This window comes from Dermacentor variabilis, chromosome 2, assembly GCF_050947875.1.
Source record: "Dermacentor variabilis isolate Ectoservices chromosome 2, ASM5094787v1, whole genome shotgun sequence".
Classification (NCBI taxonomy): domain Eukaryota; kingdom Metazoa; phylum Arthropoda; class Arachnida; order Ixodida; family Ixodidae; genus Dermacentor; species Dermacentor variabilis.
Window position 1 is genome coordinate 109831582 of NC_134569.1, and position 21520 is coordinate 109853101.

The 21520-nt window shown below is 46.7% G+C and overlaps 1 protein-coding gene across 2 annotated transcripts in view; it reads left to right on the forward strand.

Annotated features, from left to right (window-relative positions):
- LOC142570935 (gonadotropin-releasing hormone receptor-like) overlaps positions 1-18598 on the forward strand; it is a 72003-nt gene extending 53405 nt beyond the window's left edge. For both annotated transcript variants that reach the window (XM_075679235.1, XM_075679236.1), the window contains exons 3-4: positions 15189-16216; positions 17464-18598. In XM_075679235.1, coding sequence (XP_075535350.1) covers positions 15431-16216; positions 17464-17886 — 1209 coding nt within the window. In that variant the 5' untranslated portion in view covers positions 15189-15430 and the 3' untranslated portion in view covers positions 17887-18598. The remainder of the gene's footprint in view (positions 1-15188; positions 16217-17463) is intronic.
- Positions 18599-21520: the final 2922 nt, after the last annotated feature.

The following is a 21520-nucleotide window of genomic DNA, read 5'->3' on the forward strand; positions in this document are numbered from 1 at the left end:
ATGACTGGAACCACCTCCCTGCCGCCATCAATCCCATTTCTGACGCCACAAACATCAATAATGTTGTCAACGAACCTATTTGTAATAATCACCGGGCCTTGAGAGTAAGATAATAAGTAAATAAATAAATAAATAAGTAAACAAATAAATAAATAAATAAATAAATAAACACGTTTCTCGCAATGTGGATGGAAGAACACCATATGCTAAGCTCAAAACGTGCTAAAAGAAATTGATAAGAAAATAGCTTAGTTGAACTGCCAGAAGTGTGTATAGAATTTGGAGTGCGCGTACCGGTGACAGTCATCTTTTGCCGGGAGCCGCTGGAACTGGCGGTGCGAACGGCCGCGATCGGAAACTGTTGGCAACTATTGCGTCGCCGGCCTCTCCACAAACTGTGGGTGGGGTCTACAACATGGCGGCCATGACGCGTTTCCGACTTCGCAATCACTTCCAACGCATGCAGCCCTCGAAAACACATATGCTTCGAGATCTGTTTCTGCTACTCAGATGCTGGGGCATTCATATGGTTGCTACCTCTAAATTGTCCAGTGATCAAACGATGACTCTTTCTTATCGCGTGCTTACCACCAGTGTTCGTTCGTCGTGGCTTTAACGTCGGCCGCCTCATCATCAAACCCGCCGCCACTGCGCGGGCCGTCCGACAAAAGGCGCCGGGGGTCGAGATTAATTGCGCTTGATCAAAGGCGTGTGCAAGAGTAAGAGATTGCGGTCTATGGTTCGGTCTCATTGTAAGCGGAGCCTTGGAAAAGTATAAACGCACTTGAACGAAAAACGTAAGAAAGAAAGACCTGGGGAAACCACCTTGAAATTTCGGCGGCATGTTCCTGTGTCGTTGTATATTTCTCTACCTTCTGCTGAGCTTCGGTAAGTTAGATTTCATTATACTAAAATTAAGAAAAAAAAAGCTGCGTTGCATTAAAACTCCAGCGAGGAATCAGGGTGGGAACTGTCGCTGATTTTAGCTGCACGAAAATTTCCAGATACGCTATAGAATACGATGGCATTCGTTAGGATACAGCTGCCGTCCCTTACAGCGATGGCTCAGGCGAGAAGCTTGAAAAAGGGAGCTTTCGGCTTTACTTTCTCCAGCTGACAATCAACGTCGATCACACCACCAAAGAAATGCAATAAAGCGTTTGCATAGTATCCATCCAGTTTTACCTGCCCAAATTAGCGCAGAAGGAAACATAGGAGCTCTGGACTAATTTTGATGGCCTGGTGTTGTTCGGTGCCCTGGAAAACTACGGTACATGAAAGTTCCTTTTTTTTTCATTTTGCCCTGAATTTGAACGTGGCCGCTGAAACCGCTAATGAAAGCCGTCTATGGAGCCACGCAACCACCTGGGAGCTCGCCACCGTGGGGCTTTCCAATAAGCTTCTTCAAGAAATAGCCTGCCACTTTTTACCGGTTTAGCGCTATTTTATCTATCGCTACTGAAATGAAGTCATCAAGTAAATTACTTTAGAGATCACGGAAGTGGGGCGTTGAGAGGTGGTGTAACTGAAGCAAAGGTGCGTCTCATCGAAGAAACTATCAAGCAAGCCTTATATCAACCGCCATCTTTATTATGAATAAGTTTACATTATGAATGTGCCATACGTTGCAGAACCGCTGCGTAAGGGAGCGGTTCTGCAATACAATTTTTCAATTCTGGTAGGGGCGCACTACAGTGCGCCCTCAACAAGATCTTATAACTGCATTATACCTGATGAAGACTTCTATGCTGCGCTATCCTCTAATTATTCGCTCATTGTGAGTGGATACGGGGATGACGTCTACTGTGCATATTTAATAATAGTTTTTCATAACGCCTAAGGTTGCCATCTTATTTATTTGCAGCACATGCCAATGTGTAATTTCTGCTTCGAAGTACATCTATACTAATCTGTTCCAGTTGCGACTGATTTATCTTGCTTTCGAAACAGTCGGGTCAACATGATTACCATATCGATCGCCGTCATTGCTGTCATCGTGAGTGCCCTCGTTGTCTGATCAGCTTTCTGCATGGCTCATCTAATTGTTGGAAGCCAAGTAAATTCCTTTCAATTTAGTGGCCCTCCATATAGCTTTTCAAGCGAATGGCTTCCTTCGGGGTTTTCGTTTTTTGTAATAAATATTTTCATCCGTTTTCGAGATGCTCGGTGGCCGCAAACTCTCCGCCGATCCAAAGGCACCGATGCAATGGGCACGTTTTTCGCGTGGGCGTTCGTCAGCGAAGCCCAACTGTCGGGTCCTCCGAGTCTGACGCGTTGTCGCGCGATAGCTTTAGTGCCGTCTGAATGTCCAGATGCTGTGGTTGGCGCTGTGTCACATCTCTTTGTAGAGGATGTCCTGCACACGCACATGCACGCTCAAGCGCGTAGGCTTGCGCATGCGCAGTCTCCGCGTTTCTCCGCCGTATGGGCTGACGGACGCAGGTCCTGTTCGCCCCCGAAGTCCGCCAGGCGTCTCTTGTAGAGATGTGCCTAATAACCCGGCCGCAAGACCCGATGAAATCCCTAATACAGCTAATAAAAAAAACCTCATTCCAGAAAGCACGGCACTGCTAAGTGATGCCACAGGGCATGTAATTAAAACGAAAAAAAGAATTCTGGTCGGATGGCGTCAAAACAAGATGAAGCTTACCTACAAAGGCAAAAGCGATACCGATAAGGCGAGCTCGTACAGGCCAGTTACGGTAAGGTATACGTGAAATATAGTATAGAAATGCGAGCCATAAAGTTAGAACTGTTGGAGCCGGGTGGCGAACAATTATTTACACAATGGGTTCAGAGCAGGCAGATGCTTAGAGGATAATATGTTTGTACAAACTCATTGTATAGAGATTTCAGTAGCTCAGAATATACCTTTATGGATAGAATTGCAGGATATTAAGGGAGCCTACGACAACGCACAGAGGAAATTGTTATGGGATATTTTCAAGCATGAAGGTACAGATGACAATTTGGTGGAGCTGTTGAAGGCGATATACAAAGGCAACCCAGTACAATTTGCATGCGAAAGCCGAAATTGTAATGAAGTGGTGGAAGTTCGCCACGGAATGAAGCAAGGATGTTCTCTGTCTCAATTGATGTTCACGCTTTATGTTAAGGGCGTAGAAACACGACTGGAAAACAGTGAATTAGGATTTGACTTATGCTACATGCGTAATGGACAAGTGGCGCAAATAGAAGGTTTCCGGACGACATAGTGCTACTAGAAGATAATGCAAGAGATTTACAGACACTTGCGAATATGTGTGGAAACGCAGGCACAAGGCCAGGCGTTAAGTTTAGCATGTAGAAATCGGAAATTATGATCTTTAATGAAGAGACGAGTAATTACGTGGTGTCATTTCAACAGCAATTCATACCCATAGTAAGGCAATATAAATACATCGGCATATACATGAACGAAGGAAACACTTACTCATGCACCCACCAAGAAAATCTGAAAATAAAAGGGAAGCGGAATGCAGCAATAGGGAAACATAGAGCAACAAATATGAGGTGCTACGTGGAATCTGGAAAGGAGTAATGGTACAAGCGCTAACGTTCGGAAACGCCATTCTGTGCTCAAAATCGGATATCTTGTCGGCGTTGGAAGTTTACCAAAGATCGGGAAGCCGGCTGGATTTGGGAGCACACGATAAGACAGCAAATCAGTCAGTGCAGGGTGACATGGGCTGGGCCTCTTTTGAAGTCAGAGAAGGGCTGAGGAAAATTAGTTTTGAAGAAAGACTCAGGGACATGGATCAAAATAAACGGGCGGCTAAAGTGCACAAGTATCTCTACCTGAAAAGCATGGACACTGAATGGAGGAAGAGGTCAAGAAAGTATCCAGGAGAGTAAACAACCAGGAGTCATCAAAAACAAAACGAGTGAAAGAGAGACCGTGAATCGGATGCAAAGAAGCGAAACAAAAAAGACACTTAAGATTTAAAAGAATAAGAAGGAATAAATTAGAAGGGAAAATCTCTGCGATAAAACACAGGGCAGTGCCTTGCTATATGAGGCTCGAGATGGTTGTGTAAGGATAAAAACATACCGGAACGAATGTTCGTAACAAGATGAGGCATGCGTCTGCTGCAGCATATGTCTAGAGACCGCTCAGCACATCCCAATGGAATGCGAAGGGATTCAATCAGTGAAACCCGTAGGTAACGTACACCTTCCAGAAACGCTTGGCTTTAAAGTGGACGGAAGCATCAACCGGCCAGCAGTCGAGATAAGCAAGATACGCTTAGAGTATTGGTGGGGAAAAAAAATGGGCAAGAGATTTTGGCCGGATCCGCTACAGGCATAGGTAGATGTGCAAGGTAGATAGACAAGTATCGAGGAGGAGAAAAAAGATTAAGGAGATGTAGACGAAAATGGTAGAATGAAAAGCATGTATAGCATACCTGATTAAGTAGATCAGGCTGGCTATATTTTTCACCGCCCCGGCTCAAAGGGATGAAAATAAATCACCATCACGTTTGTCTTTCCGTCTCAACCAAGCTTCGCTTAGAAAAATTGAACACTCCGCGGTATCTGCGTGGATTCAAAGCGACTGGACGGGGAAATAACGAGTCTCCGGATGGAGTAACCGAGCGGGGAACAAAAGCGCCAGTTGCGCAGCCGTTGTCATGCCCTCGTCGACACGCTGTCGTCATTCCGTTGTAGTCGTGCAATCTTCGTCATGATGCCGTCGTCGTAGCGCCATCGCCGTTGTCATCAAAACGCAATCTACCAAAGCATGTAGGCGATAATTTGTGTCGTGACCCTCAGGCACTGTTATCGACAACAGCAGCAAACGTCAGAAGTATTGCTAATGTGTCCATTTGATTTCTGCGCTCCGCATACCTTGGCAATAATCTTCAATGGTTTCTGCGACAATACCCCCTCCATTTTCATGCGGTGTTTTCCTAAAGACTTTTTGGACAGACTGCGCGGGCGATAACAAAAAGGTTTCTGAAGTTCCCGAATGACACGATACTGGAAGAGGGGCCTTTAGACTATAGCGATCATTCAACTTCACACTTTAACACTCCTTCCCTCATCTTTGGCGCGGAGTAGAAGTTTAGAGAGCACCAGCAGGGACCAACCTTTCTGCTTTTACTGTAAATTAACTCTCTATATCTCTCAATGTACGGTTAGATTCTATTTGATTTTCATAAAAAAATCTTTCCTCGACCCCAGATTACTATTCAGTAATAGATTTGCGCTGGTGCCATAACACATTTCGCTCAATACCGTACGCAGCAATGACGGCATTTGTCAGCTTGGACAGTGCGCTGCACACATGCCGTAGCAGCAGCGATTCTGCTAGTGGTTGCCTTTTCTATTAACGCAGGCCATGGGTCGGTGTCCGTATTGTTGCCAGCGTCCGCCTCCTTTGGAGCCCTTTCTCATGTGCACGGCCTGGTATGGCCTGATCGCCCAATCTTACGCGCACTCTCCTCTCACCGACGTAGACTCTCCTCGCGATATGCAATTCAATTTGGTGTAAGTTACGCTTTCTGCAGCGCTTGAATTGGACTCGATCAGGTATATACAGTCCCAGACCTAGCAGATCAAACTCAAACATTCCCGCTTGCTTCTCGTTTCCGACGATGGCATTTGCAGACAATTTTTGTTTCATTCGCTTTTTTTTTTTCAATAGAGCATTTGCAGTTGATGAATTCCGTTTTTCGAGTTTCCTTCCAAACCCGTTGCTGCGCCATGCATCTCTGTCTTACTTCGTATTTCTTCTTTTATTTCGCTCTCTCTCTCTCTCTCTCTCTCGAGAACGTTCCCTTAGAGGATATTAAAAACCGCAGACGAAGTTCCGGCTCGGTTTTATCTGCGTTCGGAAGCCGCTTCCCTTCCGGTATCACGCTATGCCATTCGAGAGCGAAGCATTGGTGCAACCGCTTAGGGACACGAGGCAGATTGGTTCCTGTCTTGACTGAACGCGATGTAAGCGAGAAGGGCTTCTGGTCTTTGAATAGAAGGAGGTCTTCCGCTCCTCACGCAGGAAGCTGCGGACAAAGCGCTACTTAGTATACGGAGCCAATCGCGGATCAAACAGATGAGCACACAGAAGTCGTATAACGGAAGGCGTAGGGTAACTACTATATAGGGCTGCCTCGACAATTCTTCCTCCAGATCTTCCGCCAATAGCCTCTTATTCAGGGCAGAACTCGCTTCGCAGAAATTAGGGCTAAGAGAAGATTAAACGAGAAGAAAGGGAGTTTACCGAGGGGCCCAATTTTTATTAGTCGTATCATAAGAAGCGAACAAATACAGACACCAAGGAAGACATAGGGGAAATTACTTGTGCTTAATAAATCACGTAAAGAAACGATAAATTAATGTAAATCAAAATGGATGAAAAAACAGCTTGCTGCAGGTGGGGAACGATCTCATAACCTTCGCATTACGCGGGCGATGCTCTACGAATTGAGCAACGGCGGCGCCGTTTCCCCATCCACTTTCCGGGGTACTTATATTTCCTAGTCAAACCCCTATGTTGTCTTTGGTGTAAGCGTTTGTTCGCTTCCTATGATATGACTAATACAAAAATCAGGCCCCTCGGTTAACCCCCCTTTTCTCACTCATTACATAACGAGGGTCTCGAATTCGGCAACATTGATGCATTCAGGTAGCATGTGTGAGCTTATTGACCGGTTGCCTTCACCCAAATAAGATCACGTTCTCGTGACGCCTGCGGCAGAAAGGATATTTCACATCTGCTGCCAAGGTTTGTGAGTGATGGCGCTGGCTAACACTCCCAGGTGTCTACTAGGAAACGTAAATACCCAAGAAAGTGGATGGGGGAACGGCGCCGCGGCAGCTCAATTGGTGGAGCATCGCACGCGTAATGCGAAGGTTGTGTGATCGTTCCCCACCTGCGGCAACTTGTGTTTTCATCCACTTTGATTTCCATTAATTCATCGTTTCTTTACTTCATTTATGAAGCGCAAGTAATTTCCCCAAAGTTGTCCTTGCTGTCAGTCTTTGTTTGCTTGTTATGATATCAAGAGAAGATTGTAAGAGCTCCTAAGCTACGAACAGATCAAACACACTGTTACAGGGGTTGTCTCATGGACGATAAGTTCTCTATGCCACTACTGAAATTTATACGTGAGCAGGGCCTCCACGCGCTTATTTAGATGCACATCTGTGACTCAGGGCAAGCTTCACGAAAAAAACAAAGTTGTTCTTAGGGGACAAAAATAAAAGTGTTGCGGAAATACTGATCGGAATGCAAATGCAAATACTGCACTTATTGTCTACATTATTCACTCACGTGTGGTTATGACGCACGCGCGGTGCTCACGCATGAAAGCGCTGGTTTCTTCATTGCATAGCTTACGAGTGTCAGCGGCGTCCTTCTTGTATCAGCTTCTTTTTTGTTCTTGTTTAGCGGATTTATCTCGACTTCGACAGTTAGTGACGCGCGAAAAAAACTAAGCGCGAAATACTTCCTTAAGGAGTATTTAATGAGAAACCTGTTGCCGCGTGGCAGCAGTAAGGTTCCCAGTTGCTACTACTGACTGCCTAACGTAGGGGACCGAAAGTCAGGGGTGCGATCGGAGATGGTTGTTCGGCGCGTTCGTTCGGTTACCGGCGCGCGCGATTGGCCTACTCCGCGCCGACGTCGCCAGCCGCGGGGCGCCGCCCCGTTTTTGGTGACGTCAAAATGACGACACGCTCCTGTCAATCATCCGCCCACCGAGCATTTCGTCCGAACGCGACGGGAGTTGAGAAGTTTGGAGCGATCATACGGCTTCGCATGGCGCGTCTGGTGGATTGGATTGGATCCAGCAGGCGGCCTTTTCGGCTGCGAAATGGCAGGTTTGAATCCAATTCATAGTTTAATTCTAGAAAATGGCGCTTCCGTTGGAAACTTAGGTTGTTGCGCTGGCTTTTCTAGAGGAAGGAGGAGAGCGGGTAGCGGTGCGAAACGCGTTTGAAGAGATGGCAGAAAGTGAATTCCGGCGTCGTTTTTGTTTCTCGAAACAAATAATCCGTTGGTTGTACAGAGAAATCGACAAGTTCATCGGTGCCAGCGAGCCACTGGGATGTTGTCGCTGCCTCTTGAAAAGTGCGCCACTCTTTCGTTTTTTCGTTTTTTTTTTCTTTTTCCTTCTCGCTGTGCGCGACACCACCTAGGGACGACGCAAAGAACCTAATAGTTATAAATTGCAGTAGTCACACGTACTACTATTTGAAAACGTGTTTGTGCTTGAGAAGAAAAAAGTACATTTCTTTAGATAAAGATTTAATTCACTTGGAAGACGAGAAACATTTGGTTTTGTAGTACACTGTTTGCAAGCAGACGACAAACGACGCAAGTAAACTTCCGGGGAGGTCACCGCTTCCTGATTGGCTGCTCTCTCCGCCCCGGTGTCACAAATTTTGCATACTGCAACTCTGTGACGTTGCAGCAACTGAACAGAACGCGTATCGAACAAAATATCTCCGATCGCGCCCCAGAGCCGTCCCCGACTCTTCGCCTCAGCCTGACTTCCTCGAGCGAGCGCGGCATCTTGCGACGCGTCACGCCTTGCTTATCTGTATGCTTATCGCCCGACCGCGTCACGGCTCTGTCGTCTCGCACGCTGAAAGGTCAACCTATCGATTGACCGCGCAATTCGTCATGCAGCGGCCCATGCCCTCAGCACCGGCGAGCAAACGGCTTGGTCCAGCGCACGAAGCGTACCTCAAATGACATCTTGTCCCTCCACGTCAGCGAGCTAGAACTCTACGCTCCTCGTGATTCCTTGAGTGACTTCTCTTCTCCTCGTATAGTGCTGGCTCCAACGAGGAGGGGGGGGGGGGCATGAGTGCAGAGGATTAGGTTGCACATTGGAAACGACAACGAAGTGACCGGCGTGTGAAAACGGTAATAGAGAGCAAAGAGGAAGAAAACAACAGGACGCCAGATGATTTTGTCGGCCTTGCATCGCAGAACATTTGCTACTGTCACTGTGACACTAGGCTACCATGTTAATTCCCGAAATCAATTATTGGATGAGTCATTAGGTCACTGATTGGGTCTTCGCAATTATTCTAATACCATCCAAAAACGAACACAAAATTTGATGTTTATATATGATTACAAATAATTTTTTCATATCTGCCAAGTAGATACTTTTCTGCATTAGCATGACCTTCATCCCGATTTAATATTCCGTTTAGGTTTTTCTCTCTTCCCTTCCCTTTAACCTTTAACCGCCGGCTACTTGGCCAATCCCCCGTAATGGCTAAGCGCCACAAGTGAGGAGCAAGCAAGTAAGCAAGAACATGACCATGCATACGTGAGTCAATCAAGGTTACGATTTGCACAAATCCAAGCTTGGCAACAGCATGACATTTTTTGATCTGAAACAAACATCTGCAGTCTGTGCAAGAGTCCGCTTATTTATATAGGACTATTAGTCACAAGGTAACCAGATCATGAAAATCTGAAATCTGAAAGAAGAGCAAAGATGGCTAGGAGCACGTACGGGCAGAGATGACCGGCAGCTTACCGGTGTCCTTGAAGAGGAAAGCGCGCGATTATTTCATTCCGCCATTACTAACTTATGAAGCAAGAACTTGGACGTTAGCAAACAAGCTTGAAAAGCAATAAGGAACCACACAACGAGCGACGGAACAAAATATGTTTGGCATAACGTTAAGAGATAAGAAGACAGCATGTGGATTAGAGAGAAAACGGCGGTGGCCGATATTATAGTTCAAATTAGGCAGCTGGACAGGACGTGTTAGGGTTAGGGCGGGTAACCGGTGGTCAATACAAGAGAAGCGCAGTAGAGGGAGAGATTCTTGGTTGGAGGGCTGAAAGGTGGGGTTAAGTGCAGCGCGGTAACTGTCTCTCAGTAAAGGACACCTCAACCGTACTGCATAAGGAGAAAGGGAGAGAAATGTGGGGTCAGCAGCGACAACAGAGAATGCCTAGGCGCGTCACAGGAGAAGCTTAAAAACGGTGTGCAAGACCGGCATCGTCTGCTAAGGTTAGTGGACGGCAGCGAACTGAAAAGATTGAAGAAAGAACGAAATTTGCAGGCGTCAGATGGGGTCAGTTAACGCAAGACAGGGGTGCTGGAAGATCGCTGCTTGGCACCTTCGTTCTGCAATGAACGTAGGTTAGGCTGATGAGCATGTAGACTAATCATAATATAGTCTGCAACGCGAAAGAGAATTTCGCATTTATTATGTCGCAGCTTGTTGCTCCTGTTTTGAAGCACACTACAGCTGCTTACATTACACAGATTCATACTCATTACACACACGCATGACACAGGCGCAGACAGACAACTCTCATCCCTAGTACAGTCAATAGTGGACGTTGTCCTTGTGCTTTTAAGCTACCGACAAACTACTTGTGTTGCAAATACAATGCCTATACTTGGTACAATGAATGTGCACTCTCATTCAAGTCCTGGGTAAAATCTTTCACCTAAAATGCACTTCTTCATTTCAGCAAGAAAAACCGTTTACAGGCAGCCCTCAAAAGCGGCGTTAACCGCGACCGGCCCTTAAGCGACCCGCTGTACCACACACAAAAGGCTCATGTCCGAGAAACCTTATATATGCAACACTGTCAGAAGTGCGGCCAAAAACGTTTGTCACACCATGCCACCATTGTCAATCCCCCCCCCCCTCTCCCACCCTCGCGCTATTTTCACAACCACTGCCGTCGTCACCGGGGCCGCTGTTATCCCATCTCTCCGTTTTTCCTGTCGCTCTAGCGCCCGTAGCAAAGGCCAGAGGGAAATGTAAGCGCGGTGGACCATGATGCGAGAGACAAAAAAAAAAAAGGAAGAAGAGAACGGGCAGGGAAAGAGGAGGCGGAGGCAGGGCAGCAAAGAGCCCGCGTTTGGGTGTGACTTAATTGTTGCGCTTTGTTGTGCTCGCTCTTTTTTGGGATAGACATTTTCCTAAATGCAGATAATAGAAAGCTTTAGCGTGTCTGGTGTTCCTGCAAACGCAAGCGGACTGGGTGTTTTACCGGATTGGCGGAGGCGCAAACCTGAATGCCTTACCCGGTGCAGCCGTCTGGTGGGCATTCTACGTTAGCTGCTAGTGTAGATTTCCTGCAGCGACGTAATCGTAAACATTTCACCCGTAAACGCGAAGCCGAGCAGCATCGATACGCAGTAAAAAATGGCTGGCAACGCGAGCGCATATTCTCGTATAGCCGCGAAGCGGGGCGGCAGTATTACGCAGTGATGAAACATGAGCGGAAGAAGGCCGTATCCTACTTTACAGGTGCAAACAGGTATACTTTGAGTACAGGACAAGTACTTTGAGTAGTTTGAGTGTGCGATATACTCTGGTTTCGGTCAGCCGTGTCTGTGGTGTTGGTGTTCGACGCCTTTACGTTCAGCTAAGTGTTCAGCTAACTTAATAAGAGGTACAAATTGAAGGTGGTACAAGTCTATGCCCCTACATGCAGTCATGATGACCAGGAAGTCGAAAGCTTTTATGAAGACGTGGAATCGGCGATGGGTAAAGTCAAAACAAAATACACTATACTGATGGGCGACTTCAATGCCAGGGTAGGCAAGAAGCAGGCTGGAGACAAGTCAGTGGGGCAATATGGCATAGGCTCTAGGAATAGCAGAGGAGAATTATTAGTAGAGTTTGCAGAACAGAATAATATGCGGATAATGAACACCTTTTTCCGCAAGTGGGTTAGTCGAAAGTGGACGTGGAGGAGCCCGAATGGTGAGACTAGAAATGAAATCGACTTCATACTCTGCGCGAACCCTGGCATCATACAAGATGTAGACGTACTCGGCAAGGTACGCTGCAGTGACCATAGGATGGTAAGAACTCGAATTAGCCTAGACTTGAAGAGGGAACGGAAGAAACTGGTACACAAGAAGCCAATCAATGAATTAGCGGTAAGAGGGAAACTAGAGGAATTCCGGATCAAGCTACAGAACAGGTATTCGGCTTTAACTCAGGAAGAGGACCTTAGTGTTGAAGCAATGAACGACTATCTCATGGGAACCATTAAGGAGTGCGCAATAGAAGTCGGTGGTAACTCCGTTAGACAGGAAACCAGTAAGCTATCGCAGGAGACGAAAGATCTGATCAAGAAACGCCAATGTATGAAAGCCTCTAACCCTACAGCTAGAATAGAACTGGCAGAACTTTCTAAGTTAATCAACAAGCGTAAGACAGCGGACATCAGGAACTATAATATGGATAGAATTGAACAGGCTCTCAGGAACGGAGGAAGCCTAAAAACAGTGAAGAAGAAACTAGGAATAGGCAAGAATCAGATGTGTGCGTTAAGAGACAAAGCCGGCAATATCGTTACTAATATGGATGAGATAGTTCAAGTGGCTGAGGAGTTCTATAGAGATTTATACAGTACCAGTGGCACCCACGACGATAGTGGAAGAGAGAATAGCCTAGAGGAATTCGAAATCCCACAGGTAACGCCAGAAGAAGTAAAGAAAGCCTTAGGAGCTATGCAAAGGGGGAAGGCAGCCGGGGAGGATCAGGTAACAGCAGATTTGTTGAAGGATGGTGGTCAGATTGTTCTAGAGAAACTGGCCACCCTGTATACGCAATGCCTCATAACCTCGAGCGTACCGGAATCTTGGAAGAACGCTAACATAATCCTAATCCATAAGAAAGGGGACGCCAAAGACTTGAAAAATTATAGACCGATCAGCTTACTGTCCGTTGCCTACAAAGTATTTACTAAGGTAATCGCAAATAGAATCAGGAACACCTTAGACTTCTGTCAACCAAAGGACCAGGCAGGATTCCGTAAAGGCTACTCAACAATAGACCATATTCACACTATTAATCAAGTGATAGAGAAATGTGCAGAATATAACCAACCCTTATATATAGCTTTCATTTATTACGAGAAAGCGTTTGATTCAGTCGAAACCTCAGCAGTCATGGAGGCATTACGGAATCAGGGGGTAGATGAGCCATATGTAAAGATACTGGAAGATATCTATAGCGGCTCCACAGCCACCGTAGTCCTCCACAAAGAAAGCAACAAAATCCCTATAAAGAAAGGCGTCAGACAGGGAGATACGATATCTCCAATGCTATTCACAGCATGTTTACAGGAGGTATTCAGAGGCCTGGAGTGGGAAGAATTGGGGATAAAAGTTGATGGAGAATACCTTAGCAACTTGCGATTCGCTGATGATATTGCCTTGCTTAGTAACTCAGGAGACCAATTGCAATGCATGCTCACTGACCTGGAGAGGCAAAGCAGAAGGGTGGGTCTGAAAATTAATCTGCAGAAAACTAAAGTAATGTTTAACAGGCTCGGAAGAGAACAGCAGTTTACGATAGGTAGCGAAGCACTGGAAGGGGTAAGGGACTACATCTACTTAGGGCAGGTAGTGACCACGGATCCGGATCATGAGGCTGAAATAACCAGAAGAATAAGAATGGGCTGGGGTGCGTTTGGCAGGCATTCTCAAATCATGAACAGCAGGATGCCACTATCCCTGAAAAGGAAAGTGTATAACAGCTGTGTGTTACCAGTACTCACATATGGGGCAGAAACCTGGAGACTTACGAAAAGGGTTCTGCTGAAATTGAGGACGACGCAACGAGCTATGGAAAGAAGAATGATGGGTGTGACGTTAAGGGATAAGAAAAGAGCAGATTGGGTGAGGCAACAAACGCGGGTAAACGACATCTTAGTTGAAATCAAGAAAAAGAAATGGGCATGGGCCGGACATGTAATGAGGAGGGAAGATAACCGATGGTCACTAAGGGTTACGGACTGGATTCCAAGGGAAGGGATGCGTAGCAGGGGGCGGCAGAAAGTTAGGTGGGCGGATGACATTAAGACGTTTGCAGGGACAACATGGCCACAATTAGTACATGACCGGGGTAGTTGGAGAAGTATGGGAGAGGCCTTTGCCCTGCAGTGGGCGTAACTAGGCTGATGATGATGATGATGATGAAGTGTTTCCCGGTGGAAACGTGCCCTACTTTGCCGTTTGCAATACTTCCAAATTGTCTCGAAAAAGGAGAACATTCCCCGCAAGCACGAACGCAAGCTTCGCTTGTAAACAGATTTTCAGTGTGCCTTGAATCCACGTCCTTGTTTTATTAATTTTTTTTACCGAAATGTCGGCCCGCAGCTGTCAAAGTATTCGTTGTCAAATATTTCTTGTCGTCAACGTCAAATTGCAGAGAACTCCTGAAAACACAAAACGAAGTGCGACTAGCGTGGACTCCGCTAGAACTCCAGACGTTGTCACCATATATGTTACGTCTTGAACACGACACCATCCATTTTCAACATTATCACACATATTTATATAAGGCATGTTTTAGGTGCAGAAACGTACACCTCACAATGACGCAATATGAAGGCGCATTCATGAACGTGGCACCGTCATTACTGTACCTGCAGCCTGAGCGTCATACATGGCTAAACCTTTCGCGCGTTTTCAGATTTGTGCATGTTGTCACCATTGTCCTAGAAACACTCATTGCTAATGCTGAAAAAGCTGCAGATGTCTATAGCGACCACAGCAGTTTATGAAAGACTGCAGGCAGAAAAACGCGGCGAAGAGTTAATACACAGAGCACTACGCAGCTGTAAAGGAACTTCAAGCTGCCATGTGCACCACTGCGCTGGGCTGTATGCATGGAAAGCACCTACGTGGCCACCTGTTTTCGAGATATGGCCTCTTTACGCAGTATATTTTATTGAGTTCTGATCGCTCTTCGATCGAAGCAGTGAGCAACATCTTGTACGCTCGTTATGCGAGTACAGAAATAAAAGAAGGTTCAAAGTCGTTCTGCAGAAATTAAAAGTACATTGGACAATAATGAGCATAGTTGTTACGCTTTAGCGACACGTCTGCTAATAAGAGTGACAGTTATTTTGGGAAAGGACACTGTTTTCTTCCCTCTGGCGACAATCTACGCCTTTTGGTATATGCAGACAGTGAATAACTAACAGTGCATTTGGGGAAGTGGAAGTAGCGGTCAGATAATCATAAGGCGGTGGTTGCGGTCATGGTCAGCTGAGCTAACACTTTCTTTTTTCGTCAAGCAAATATCTTATATTCACAAATGCCTCCATTCCTAAAACAAAGTGGTGATGAGGTTTCGCATGAATTGGTCCGAAATCTACATAGCGCTCTCTCAAAAGTTTTGAAAGTGTTTGATAATTTCAAGAATAACGGCTTTTTTTTGTCTTTTGGCAGGTACAACACAACTGAGAAGGCCTACAAGCACATGGACTCCTCCGTCTCTAGCTTCACTGCTTTTAGCCTGCTGGCAGCAACAGCACGACCTCGTCGTGATGCAGTTTTCAGCCGAACGCTATTGTTTAAAGCACGCCGAATGTTACCAAGCACGTAGAATAAACTCTTCGCGTAACATATTCCGATTTGTCCAAGAGCTCTTCAGTGGATGGAGGTAAACACCGAGCACCACCTACTTTGTGATGACTGAAGCAGACGCTTTCGACGCGTCCACTGAGGACCCACCGCCAGGCCACGATGCAGCAGACAATGTCACTGCACTCCTAAACAATGTCACCGACGCCGTGGCTACGGACGAAATGATGGGCCCTCGCTACCACAAGCGGGTCCGCATAGTCATCATCATCACCATGATCATCCTGTCCGTGGTCGGCAACAGCGTCGTCTGCTGCAACCTGCTCGTGCAGCAGCGTCGCCGGCGAGTGTCCAAGGCTCGAGTGCTCTTCCTGAACCTAGCCATAGCGGACCTTCTGGTGGCCTGCATCACGATGATGTCGCAAGTGGTGTGGGAGGTGATGGGCCGGCTGTGGATCGCGGGCGACGCCTTCTGCCGCTTCTTCAAGTTTCTGCAGACGTTCGCGCTCGTCTCGTCCACCTACATGCTCGTGGCCATCGCTATAGACAGGTACATCGCCATCGCCACGCCGCTTGCGCCTAGCACGGATCCGTGGAAGCTAGCTGCCCTGACGTGGTTGACTTCGTGCATGCCGTCACTGCCGAACGTCTACGTTTTCCACAGCGTCGAAGTAGCGCCCGGCAAGTGCTTCTGCGCGTCCATCTTCTACGACCCTGACACGCCGCTCTACCACCGCCAGATATACATGGGCTTTGTGTTCTTCACGGTGTTCGTCGTGCCACTGGTGCTCCTGATTGCGTTCCATGCTGGAATCCTGTGGGCCATTTGGAAGCACACTGCGATCAACCGGCACATGGGCCGGCAAACCACTTCCTCGATACCTCGAGCTAAGGTTTGTACTCGCCGTCTTCAGTCAAGAGGGCTCTTTACAAAATCACTGGTTTAAAGGGAGCAGCATAATATGTGAGTAAGGAGCGCAAGGAAAAAATTCTAGCAGACGATAGAGGGCGCATGATAAAAAGAATGCAGTAAGATAAAGTAAAATGATCCCAGGTATATTCCCGGTGTGAGCGTACAGACAACTCCACATGTGATGTTGCAGGTACGTGCCCCAATGTATAAGCGTTGTGACGGCAGTTAATAGCTTTCGTCTCTTGAAAAACGCATATTCTAAAAGCCAGTACGTAAGTGCCTACTCTACAGGGAATATAAAGAGGATACTAGCAAGAACAAGTGCTTGTGTTAGCAGCAACAGTTGCGCATAATGTTAACGCAATGGGAAAAGTGCATATGTTCACTTCTTGGCGTATTTCGCATAATTAACGATCTAGGTCAGTAAAACCTCCTGCTAGGCTAGTTGGTTCATATATATAGGCTTCAAAAAAGGCACTGTGTAAAACAGACGAAGACGATAAGGGACACAGGTAGCCTAGCGCATGCTTTGAAATTGTTATATTTCAGTCAGAGGTCTTCAATTTCAGCTTCCCGCCACAGGTGCGCAATGAGGCCTCGTAGAGTCACCAAGCAGAAATAAAACCCGGATAATTAGCTACAAAAATGTACAGAAAAAAATTACAGCCAACATGCCGCGCCAGAATCTCTCCTCGCTACCAAACAAAGAAATTAAACCATGTTCATCCCTGTTTTACCATCAGAGGTGGTATAAAACGCTTCTATCATTTCTATGTCAGTTTTGCTTCTTCCCAGAATCTTGATCATGAAGGTCCGACATTGCGCAGGCAAATGCGCAATGCGCTTCCTCTTACACGAATGTGAAAAGAAAAATTTAATTATGGGGTTTTACGTGCCAAAACCACTTTCTGATTATGAGGCACGCCGCAGTGGAAGACTCCGGAAATTTCGACCACCTGGGGTTCTTTAACGTGCACCTAAATTTAAGTACACGAGTGTTTTCGCATTTCGCCTCCATCGAAATGCGGCCGCCGTGGCCGGGATTCGATCTTGCCACCTCGTGCTCAGCAGCCCAACACCATAGCCACTGAGCAACCACGGCGGGTTACACGAATGCAGTGCGGTTCGCGACACAGCGCCCAGTTTTCGCGGCTTGCATTATCCTTGCATTATGTCCTTCAGTTCCAAATTATGTGGAAATAAACAAGTGGTTACCTGTGGACGCAGGTGAAGACGTTGAAAATGACGGCCGTGGTGTTCGGCGCCTTCCTGGTGACGAACGTGCCGTACATGGTGCAGGAGGCGATCCTGGCCTTCGGGAACCCGGGCATCCTGGACGCCAACCTGGTAGCTCTCTTCGGCGTGATATCGGCTTCCAACAGTGCCATCAACCCGTACATCTTCCTTTATTTCCAGCGGCCACACGGAGACATTGAGAACGGCGGTGGTTTTTGGCGGACCGCGGCTCGCATGGTCCGCGACTCGCTCACGTGTCGCCTGCTAACGCGGTCGCGCGCGGGCTCTCAGATGTCCACCGATCCGGAGGACAATTGTCCCCCGATGCGCCAGTCGAAGATGTCCGTGGCGAGAAACGGCAACCCGGCGGCTACAGACACTCCGCCGAACATGAAGAGCCGCGCCACGTGCTGAAGGTGGTTGCCGTACAACGCCGTTTTTCTGTGTCGGAGCTCTTCAAAAGTGTGGTTGCCCCATGGCTAGCGTTAAACCGAAGCACGTAAAGTTGCGAAGCAGCCTCCGAACAGCCGACGAACAGAAGAGCGAGAACTGGTGGTACGGCCCCTCCCCCCAGTTTCCTCATCTGGCAGGTCACGGTCAAAGTAATCCTAAATTCCTAAACGAATGCAGCGTGGCCCTTGACAACAAAGTGCTCCGGAGGACACCAACTTGGAAGTGGGGCAATTTGCACACTGGAATGTCGTTTGCACGTTTTCAAGAGAAGGGGCAAACCAGCTCTGGAAGTCATCGGGTTTCTCTTGAGTGAGTCGGAAAAGGTTGAGACGATGCCACAAGACAGAAGACGCCGAGGTCGAGGCATGCAGATATTCCCGAGGTCGAGGCATGCACTTGGGCACGGCACTGGCCATGAGTTCCCACAACATTCATTTCTATTCCACCCCCGTATTATTTTTTTAACCACTGCTATAAGCAAAGGTGCATGAACAGTGTGTGTGCGCTCCGGATCCGCCGTTCCATCGAGTGCACAGTGTGGTCTTCCGAGAAGAGAAGTTCAGGCTTAGTACTTTTGGGGGGCAATGTGCTCAGGTATATATGATTTAATGTCACAACTCTTTTTACAGAGACAAATTAAAGAGAGAGCTGGAAGCACTGATTGCTGGTGGGACATTTTCGTGTGCCTCATCTTTTGCACATTGACAAATGCACAGCGGCTATCAATTGGACGTGAGGCGTGCCTGAACCACAGGAGAACCTCACAGTCATATGTTTAATGTGCCCTCAGTTGGGTGTAACGAATGAATGAATGATCGAATGAATGAATGAAATAATGAATGAATTAATTGATTATTTAATTAATTTAACATTTATTAAGGCGAAAGCTGTAGATGGCTCATGGGTCGAAAAATTGACCATCCGGCCTTATGCAACCAAAATTCAATGGCGTCAAATTTGGGGGTTGAACTATCGACCGTATATGTGGCAGTCGAACCCACAGCCTTCGGTGTTAATTAATGCAAAGTTCAGTCACCGTTACTTCAGGTAGAGTTAAGGCACCCGCACCTGTGAACTCTGGTCGGAGTTGAACCATCTGTTTTTGGTGGGAGTCAAACGCACGAGCTTTGGTGCTAATTAAGGCACAGTTAAATAAGTTAGAGTTAATTAAGGCATTCGGAACCACGACCTTAGCTGGCATTCGAACCCTCGACCTTTGGTGGGAGTTAAACCCACAACTTCTGGTGTTAAGGCGAAATTAATTAATGTACTGTTAATTAAGAGTGTTAATTTAGGTAATAATAATAATAATAATATTTGGGGTTTTACGTGCCAAAACCACTTTCTGATTATGAGGCACGCCGTAGTGGAGGACTCCGGAAATTTTGACCACCTGGGGTTCTTTAACGTGCTTAATTTAGGTACTCGAACTCACCATCTTTGGTGTTAATTAAGGTGGGGTTAATTTGGTAAGAGTTAATTCAGATACACTTAATTAAGGTACTCGAACCCACTTTTGGTGGGAGTCGAACCCACGACCTTAGGTCTAAGTTAGCGCGAAGTTAACTAACGTGCAGTTAATTAAGCCACTCAAACCCACGACCTTTGGTGAGAGAAAACAATAAGAAGTAAGAACGCCTTCGAATGAGAATGTCATGTAAATAGTGTCTCGTGTGAGCGCCGGCTTTCACCTCCATCGTCTTTAGCCTATGCTGAAGTGACTGTCAACTAATTTTAACTGTTATGCCTAAGGTACGAATGAGATGTTAGGAGCATAAAAAAGGAATTTCCTTTTATTCCGTTGTGATCTGGTCTTCTGTAGCATGTTGACAATATTTGTGGTCGGAGTATTCTATTTTTATTAGTTGCGCTGTTAAGAACACAGCCTGAAAATAAAGATGATATAATGCCGTATATCGAGAGCTCTTATGAGATGTGTTTCCACGTATGCCCATACTGGTGAGGAAGCGCAAGATATTTCTAAAGTTCATTGGAGGAGCATCGGTGGTCCCAAGTGCAGCACGCTACTCCATATGATATGCCCGCCGGCACGTTCATTATGAACCTCAACAGACAATGTGCGGTATCCGTGGAAGCCGTTCTTTCTTCTTTTTCCAAGAATGGCCGCCTTATATAAGAAGCACTAAAAGATCTATGAATACGAATACAATCCTGCATCTTGCAGGAACTCCAGCAAAGCTGCGTAATTAGAGCCGTCTATGCTGCGCTTGCTCAAGTGAGCATGTCGGTGGCTACGGAGACCAGAACCTCTGAGCAAGGGCTCTCGGATATGTCTTGTACCTGGGCAAGTTTATAGCAGGCGGTACATGTTTTTGTCCTGTGCCAGGGTGGTGCAGCTTGGGCCCCTGCCCATACCCTCCTGAAGGAAACTTCATCCACATTTGTGAGGTTGTGGACGCCAGAGTGGGCACACTGGGCAATGAGATCACCTGCGTCTTGTCTAAGGGAATATTTCGAGCTAGTCTTGCACACGAGGTGTTGGTGGGTGCGTGTTCTTGTCGAGTGCTTGGTTGTCTGGCAATGCACTGAAAAGGACAGAACTATGTCCTTGTACCCAGCGTACGTGAACATGGAAAGGTGAGTTATTGTGAAGCGTATGTATCTTTTCGCAAGTAGATATAGCTTTGCTAGTTCTCTGAAATTGTTTCATGACAGTAGAAGTCGTGGTGTATAATTGTACTTGTGTGATGCCTGATAATAATGAGACTGCCTCACTCGCGTCGTGTATGGCCAGGAGTTCAAGTAGAGTCCAGCTATAGACATCCATTGTATAATTCTTATTTCTTTGTAGAGGAAAATACGTACGGCTTATCCATGCCCTCCGTCCACAGCCACGTGTAACAGCAGCGTCTGTGTACAAAACACAGTGGTCCTATAAAATATCGATGTGCAATGGCACCTTCGGCTTGAGCTTCTTACTGAAGCCGGGTGATTTGTTTACTGTTATGCAAGTGAACTTCCAGGGGGGCATTTCATCTACTTGATGTAGCCTCAGTGATGTTTTGTGAAAATAGTCATATAATTCAGCAGCAACTGAAACATGTTGCCTACTCAACCAACGTGGACACTCGTTCACGTTATGTTGCCAATTCGGCTATTGTATTCAGATGGCCGTGTTCTTGAAGGGTGAACAGAAGGGTAATCTGAGGTAGAGCGGTGGTTACGCTCATCGCTTCTCGATTGATTATCTCGATCTCTTCCCGCTGCTTCAAGGTAAGGTGGTGAAATTGAGCTTGATAAAGTGTGCTTGGTTGTAGTATAGCCCGAACAATGCCACGGACTGCCTGAGTACGGGCTCCTCTTCATTTAGGCGCACTACTTCGCATCAGGTGAAGAGCTGACTGTGATTTCTTCTTTATTTTACGTGGCCACCTCGATCCTGTTCCGCGCTGCTGAATATCCAGACACCAAGAATCGGTACTCCTTCTACCTCGGGCAACGTGCACGTCGAGAGACGAAGTTGGAGATTAGTTCGCTGGTTGGCTAAGCTGATTGGCCGAGGATGCCTGCATCCTTATGGCGCGTACTCCAGCCCGGCCAATCAGAATTTCAGCAGCAGAAAATATTAACACGT